This window comes from Rhinopithecus bieti, unplaced genomic scaffold (assembly GCF_001698545.2).
Source record: "Rhinopithecus bieti isolate Rb0 unplaced genomic scaffold, ASM169854v2 scaffold_24049, whole genome shotgun sequence".
Classification (NCBI taxonomy): Eukaryota; Metazoa; Chordata; class Mammalia; order Primates; family Cercopithecidae; genus Rhinopithecus; species Rhinopithecus bieti.
This window is the reverse complement of record NW_016811256.1, coordinates 339,573-347,242: the sequence shown is the minus strand read 5'-3', so window position 1 is coordinate 347,242 and position 7,670 is coordinate 339,573. Positions and strand designations below refer to the sequence as shown.

The 7,670-nt window shown below is 46.2% G+C and overlaps 1 protein-coding gene across 2 annotated transcripts in view; it reads right to left on the bottom strand.

The window, feature by feature from the left end:
- Positions 1-3,297: 3,297 nt before the first annotated feature.
- Positions 3,298-7,670, bottom strand: part of HPX (hemopexin) — an 11,080-nt gene continuing 6,707 nt past the window's right edge. The window contains exons 8-10 of one of the 2 annotated variants that reach the window (XM_017893669.1): positions 4,022-4,152; positions 3,776-3,938; positions 3,298-3,636 (exon numbers count right to left, since the gene is read on the bottom strand). In XM_017893669.1, coding sequence (XP_017749158.1) covers positions 3,377-3,636; positions 3,776-3,938; positions 4,022-4,152 — 554 coding nt within the window. In that variant the 3' untranslated portion in view covers positions 3,298-3,376. The remainder of the gene's footprint in view (positions 3,637-3,775; positions 3,939-4,021; positions 4,153-7,670) is intronic. The other variant, XM_017893670.1, reaches the window with a different exon arrangement.

Sequence of the window (7,670 nt, the reverse complement as noted above, 5' to 3'; positions counted from 1 at the left end):
TGAATAGGTGAATAGGATTAAAATTGTGGCCGTAGTAATTGGATAGCTGGTGTGGGGACATCAGTCTGCAAAGCCTTCAGCAACTGAGAGAACATAGGCGGCGTGTAGATGATGGCCATTGGAATAGTAGGGAGAATGATATGGCTTGTATCCAAGAAGCTGAAGGAGAAGGAATTTAACAGCACAAAAAGGGGCAAAATGGTGCAGAGGTGCTGATACAGCTTCCCATCCACTGGGGCAGTTACAGGGGAAGAAAGAGGGGCCCTAGGGTACAACCTTTTCTCAAGGCTGGAGGTAAAGACGTAGAGATGTTTGTACCCATGGAGTATGTAAAGGACATAGGGAAGCTTGTTAGATATGGAGTATGACTCTGAAAACGTACCATGGAAAATCAGGGAAGAAGAGGCATGATGATGAGCCGGGAAAAGGGGCCATAGAGCAGTTTGGAAATGAGATTCCGCTCTCTCTCACCTTCATATCCAATCCGTTGGCAAGTCCTATAGATTGTGTCTTCTAGATATTTTTGATCTGCCCACTACTCTTCACCATTGTCATGTGTCCAGGCCGCATGATCTACCAGACTAGCCATAGCACCACCCTCCACAATGGTCTGCCCATATCTGCTGGGGTCTTTTTTCACCCAGTATCCACTCTGCAGCAATCAGAGAGATCTTTCTCAAATGTAACTCTCATCACCTCACCTTCTTCCTTCTTGTCTAAAATCCCTCAGTTGGTCTCTAGTGCTCCCAAAATAGACAATATCCACGCTTCCTAGACTGCCATGGAAGGCCTCCTGTGAACTGGTATGTTCCTGTCTCCCTCTTCAGTCTCATCTCACCAGTCCCTCACACATCCCCTGTACTCCAGCCCTGTGGGCCCGGTTGCAGTTTGCACTCCTTGTTATCCCTTGTCTCCTTTCCTCTGCTCACAATGCTCCCTGGTATGGTAATGCATAGTAGGCAGTGAATATATATTTGCTAAAGGAATTGCATAAATTTTACTCATCTTTAAAAATTAAACTAAGTGTTTATCATATATGAAGCCTTTCCTAACCCCTTCTTCATCCTAAGTATTGCTGGCTCCACTCTCCTTTGTATATTGAGTCTTCCATCTTAGTGTCTATCTCACTTTATTGCATTTACTCAATGCTTTGTCTGTGTTCCCCTCCTGACTGTGATAGAGTGGCAGATTATTGAGGGTAGAATGGCACAATGCTCTGCACATAGGAGATGCTAAATGAGTGAATGAAAGAAGTATAAGTTGGACCTTTTTATGGTCTGAATATTGGCATATCCCCCAAATTCATATGTTGGAACCAAATGTCACTAATGTGATAGCATTAGGAGGGGGAGACTTTGGGAAGTGATTAAGTCACATGGGTTTCAACCTCATGAAAGGGATTAGTGTCCTTATAAAAGAGCCCAAAGGGAGCTACTTGTCCCTTTTCCACCATGTGAGAATACAGCAAAAAGGTGCCATCTTTGAAGCAGAACAAGCACTCAACAGACACTGAACCTGCTGGAGCCTTGATCTTGGGCTTTCCAGCCTCTAGAATTGTGAACAATAAATTCCTATTGCTGCTAGATTACCCACTCTAAGGTACTCTGTCATAGCAGCCTAAATTGACTCAAACCATTTCTGGGAGTTCCCTGGAGAGAAGCTAGAGGATTCCCTGCAAGAGAATAGGTGGGAGGAGAGGAGAAAGGGGAGACTTAGTACTCCTGCCTCCATAAACAAGAGGAAGTTAACCTTGGGTATCGGAGTTGCTGGATAACTGTTTAGACACCTCTAGGCTCCCTGGCATGATGCAGCAGTGGCCCCAAGTGTAGTACATGAACTTGATAAGGCCCAGACCTGAAACTCTGGCCTTGTCTCCACCCCTTAGACTAGCAGCCAACCCCATAAGGGTAGCCATCCAAGACACCATTAGGAAAGAAAAGTAAAGCTCAAGATGCTCCTAAGGAGTAGACCCACAACCCAGCTGCTTGGCCCCTAACCTCTGTTCTCAGCTTCAGTCAACTTCCTAGTTAGACCTAATCTGAGACGCTGTCCTCCAGCTCCCAGCCCTTCAGGCTGGAGCCACTCTATAGCCTGGCCTCCCAGTACAAAGCCTTGTGTGACAGTCAGAGCTTGTTAGCTTCTACTCTACCCATCAAAGTCCTACAGAGCAAAGGGCTGACAGGTTGGGAGGGGCTGACCCTAGATCACATGAGGCCATGAGCCACAGTCTAGGTCTATGTCCAGAGCCCCTTCCCAAGAGAGTTCAAGGGATGGGTTTGAGTCTATATTCATTGTCACTGGAAGGTGGGTGGCATTCTATCTATTTTATAGGAAAGGAAAATGAGGCTAGGACATGGAAGCTCAGAGTAAGGGCCCTCTGCTAGAATCTCAGGCTAATATTTGAGCCTGAAGCAAGCCAGCCTCCAATCTCAGCTGGGTTGTAAAGGCAGTGGAGGAATAGGGTCTTGTCTGAGACATAGCTACCTATAGTCTAGGCCCAATCCCTAGTTAAATCGTTGTCAGCAAATTTGGAACCTAAAGCCTTCACCAGTTTATGACCAGAAAATAACCAAGCACTGCAACCTCCTTGCAGGTGACATGTGCTGGTCTAGATGGTGCAGATATCCAGGAGGCTAATTGGGTAGGCCAGATCCTCTGTGCCAGCAAAACTCCTGAGGCTCCAGCAAGACTCCCAGGAGCCGTGCTCTGCAAATGTGCTTCATGGTGCCAGGTCCCTAAATCATTATTTCTCCTCTCTCTCCAGCTTGCCTCTGACACACAGCTGGTGTATTTCTGTTTTCCTGCTTCAACTTCATTCCACTTGTCATGCCTAACTCATGGCAACCCAAGCCATGAGTGGTGTTACTTGAATCACCCGGAACCACAATTTGAGGTCCCCCAGACTGGAGATCCTCCCCTACAACTCTGAGCCAATCCTCTTTGCACATGCTTAGTTGCCCCAGGCCCTGTTGTTTCTGATGCCTTGCGGCAGGGTTGTGGTCATCTATTAGCAAGCTGAATCAGAGTCCTAGCCCCACCTCTTACTTGCTGTATAAACTCAGCTGTTTCTCTTCCTACTGTGGTTCTCTTTCCTCCCACTATGTGTAGATAGTCTGCAAAAAGCCAGTTTATGATCCGGACCTAAGAATCATCTGTGCAGAGATGAGGTTTGCCCTTTAGTCCTCCCCTTCCTTGTTTCTCACAACCTTGTTTGAGCTCAAAAGCCTCAAAGGAGAAGTTGCTAACTTTTCAACTCAAAGAAAGACGTAAGATTGTTTCACAACCAAGGTCCCTTGATTCAAGCGAAGAAGCAATCTGTCTTTATTATGAGGAAGGGGGGAGGTGAGGCCAGGCCAGACTCATGTCAGAAGGCCCCTCAGTGAGTGCAGCCCAGGAGACTGGTCACTTTCTGGGGCTGCGGAGGGGACTTGGCTGCATTCAGTTTCTCCACATCACTGTAGCAGTACAAATTGGGACCATGGATGAGGTACAAGCTGGGACCATTGGCGGAACATGAGTTAGGGCCAAGGGACTTTTCCAAACACAAGGCTCCGTCCACCTTCTCATGGGGCCAAGGAAGCTCTGTCCACGTGGCTTGAGCTCCTGACTTCAGGTCCAGCCACCACAGCCGCCGTCCTGGGGAGAAGGCACCAAACATAGCATGGCTTCCATGTCATGGGGATCCTGACCTAGGCCTTCTCATGCCCTGGTGGGGATCTATGCTACAGACAGGTAAGAGAACAAGCTGCCCCCTAAGCACCCAGAAACCCCTCACCTGCCATGATATGGAGCCGAGAAGACCCAGGGCAGACAAAGGCTGCATCCACAGAGTCCAGGATAATCCCATGAGGGCTCCCGACTTCCTTCTCCAGCCGCTTTGGATAACCGCTTACTAGGGTATAGCCGCCCTTTGTCAGGAAGACATATACCTGAGTGCCCTGGAGGACAAAGGACAGTAATCAATACAGAGTTGGATATGCTTGTCCCAGTCTCCACCTCAAGCCTCTTCCCCAATACACACCTGAACCAGATAGAGTTTTTCTTCCCAGGAAAAGGCAGCATCCACTGTTGAAGGACCCTGGGGCCACTGATGAGCAATGGGCCAGCTATGCCAGCCATCCCGGCTGGTGTCCAGACGCCAGTAGTGGGTCCCTGTAGAATACCATAGGTTGCTCTAGGGCAGCTGGCAGAAGCCCAGGCAGAGAAGAGGCTAGTGATGATTGCAGAAATGAGTCATGAGAGGGAGAGAATGCATCCAGAGACCAAGATGGAAGAGGCCAGGTGAGAAGGAGAAATAGAGCAAGACTTGGTCAGTAATGTTGGGCACTGTGGCCTGGTTGGAACTAGAATCAGCAGGTGCCTGAAAGAAAGGCAAGTGTGAAGAACAGTGGCTAAGTTTCCAGGTAAGGCCAACATCATGGGGTTGGCGGGCACCCCCTAAGGATCTCAGGTGTCCATGTGCAGAGATGCTGTTATAGATAATGAGATACAGTGTCCAAAAGTTAAAAAGGAAGCACTGCTTCTGCTGAATGTTCTCACTCTGGCTGTGTTCTCCAGTCCCTCCCTGTGAGGTGGTGGGAGAGTGAGGGAGTAGCTGGGCTAGCACCCCATTTTTCTTCTCCTCTTTTCACAACAACTTATTAAGGAATTATCTAGGCTCCCATTTATCTTTTTTCCTCAATCCTCTTCTATTACACTTCTGTTTCCCTCAACCATTGAAATTGTTCTTATCCAGGTTGCTAGTATTCTCCAGTTTGCCAGATCTCATGGTCAATTCTCTGTTTTCATCTGACCCCACCTCTCATGAGCACTTTACTGCTCGCTACTTCCTTCTCCTGTAAATGTCTTTTTCTGGAACTTGGTTTCTGTGACACCAGGCTCTCCCAGTATCCCTCTTATCTTTTTTGACTACTCTTTTCTTCAACCTGATATCTAAATATTGGAATCCCCTAGTTTGGGCCTCTTCTCTTCTCTCTCTACCCTCACTTCCTTGGCAATCTCACCTAGTCCAGGGGCTTTAAATGCCATCTATGTGCTGATGACTTCCAATCTGTTCTTACCAGCTCTGACTGACCTCCCCTTTGAGCTTTAGGTTCCAAATCAGTGCCAATAGGCACCCAAAACCTAATATGTCCAAACTGATTTCTGCTCCCAACACACACACTCCCTAGTCCTCCCCAATTTTAGAAAACAAAGCCACCAGCCTCTCAGTTGCCGAGTCTGCAAAAGCTGAGTCATTCTTGAAACCTCTTTTCCCTGATTTATTTTTAAATAAATAAAAAAATCATTTATTTATTTATTTATTTAGAGACGGAGTTTCGCTCTTATCCCCAGGCTAGAGTGCAATGGCGCAATCTTGGCTCACTGCAACCTCCACCTCCCAAGTTCAAGCGATTCTCCTGCCTCAGCCTCCCAAGTAGGCTGAGATTACAGGCATGTGTCACCATTCCCAGCTAATTTTGTATTTTTAGTAGAGATGAGGTTTCACCATGTTGTTCAGGCTGGTCTCAAACTCCTGACCTCAGGTGATCCACTCGCCTTGGCCTCCCAAAGTGCTAGGATTACAGGCGTGAGCCACTGCGCCTGGCCTATCCTATCTATTAGTTAATGCTGTCAGCTCTACCTCCAAAATATATCATGCTGACTCCTCACTACCTCTGCTGCTATCATCCTAGTCTAAGCTGTCATCACCTCTAATTTGGACAACTGCAGGAATTGCTAGCTGGATTCCTTGCTTACATGTTTGTACCTTTATAACTTATATTCTGCAAAAAGTCAGAGTGATCTTTTATAAAAAATGAATTAGAATATATCACAGCCCTGTTCAAGACCTTCTGATGATGCCCTTTTATGGCTGAAAACCCTTACCAGGTCTAGGTAACCTGGCCACTGCCTTCCCTGCTCTTTCAAGTCACCCACCTGCTCTTTCTCTGTCTTCCAGCTTCACCAGGCTTCCTTCTTGATTCCTTGAAGTATGTGCTGCTCACCCTCCCTAAAATGCTTTTCCTCCAGCACACTGTGTGGCTAATTCCTTCTCATCACTGAAGTCTCAGCTCAAAAATTATTTCTTCAGAAGAGGGCCCTCATTCTCCTCACCTCTATGCCACTATCCTGTCTTATTTTCTTTACAATCCTTAATATTACCTAAAAGTATTCTCTTTCTTCCTTTCTCTTTATTATTGTCCTCTCACTTTAGCAGAGCCTATCAGGGCAGGCATCTCATCTGCCATGTTGACTACTGTATCTCAGTGCCTAGGACAATGCCCACTACTTATCAGATACTCAACAATATTTGTTGAGTAAACACCTAGTGTTCTTGCTGCAACCACAAGTTCTCTTATTAGCTGTGTACTGAGTATATACTGTTGACTGATATATCCACCTCCCCTGGGAGGTCTCCCACTGAAATTACCCTGCTCGGGAACCGTATTTATTTTATTTTATTTTATTTTGAGACAGGGTCTCAATCTTCACCCAGGCTGGATTGCGGAGGTGCAGTCATGGTTCACTGCAATCTCTGCCTCCCACACTCAAGCAATCCTCCTACCTCAGCCTCCTGAATAGCTGGGACTACCAGTACATGCCACCACACCTGGCTAATTTTTTGTATTTTTAGTAGAGATGAGATTTTACCATGTTGCCCAGGCTGGTCTAGAACTCCTGGACTCAAGTGATCTGCCTGTCTCAGTCTCCCACAGTGCTGGAATTATAGGCGTGAGCCACCACACCTGGCCCAGGGGCCCTATTTTGAGAACCAGAGCTATGCTGCTTTGTGCAGTGAAGTAAGTGATGAGTCCCCAATCCATTAATGTAGCCAATACATAGGCTGGCAATCAACCACTTGAATGTGGTGTGGTCTGAAAATATGGACTGGGCCATTCAGATTCCCTCTCTGGAAATCTTACTAGGAAAAAAGAACAACTGAGGGAGGTATCAGTTAGATCTGAGACTGAAAGACCATGAAGTAGTGAGAAGGTGGAAAGAACATGATGGTCCATGTGCAAGCCAAAGTTGTGAAGAAGCAAAGAGAATACATAAATACCTATGAGGGGCCTGGCACCGTTATTTATGCCTGTAATCTTAGCACTTTGGAAGGCCGAGGCAGGCGGATCACCTGAGGTCAGGAGTTCAAGACCAGCCTGGCCAACATGGTGAAACCCCATCTCTACTAAAAATGCAAAAATTAGCTGGGATGGAGGTACGCGCCTGTAGTCCCAGCTATTTGGGAGGCTAAGGCAGTAGAATCGCTTGAATCCGGGAGGCAGAGGTTGCAGTGAACCAAAATTGCGCCATTGCACTCCAGCCTGGGCCAGAGAGTGAGACTCCATCTCAAACAACAGCAACAACAACTACTACAACAACAACAACAAAACTATGAGGCAGAGAAAGAAAAAAGATTTACCATGCTGTAGCTGGGTCATGTTGGTGTTTTTACCAAGATAGTGCATTCTCACCTCAGGTAGGAATATATATATATATATATAAATTATATAATATAATATTATATTATATAATATTATATTATATTATACTATACTATATATATTATGTTATATATATATTATATATATATATGGGTTTTGTTTTGTTTTTGTTTTGTTTTGTTTTTTGAGACAGCGTCTCACTCTGTCACGCAGGCTGGAATGCAGTAGCATGATCATGGCTCACTG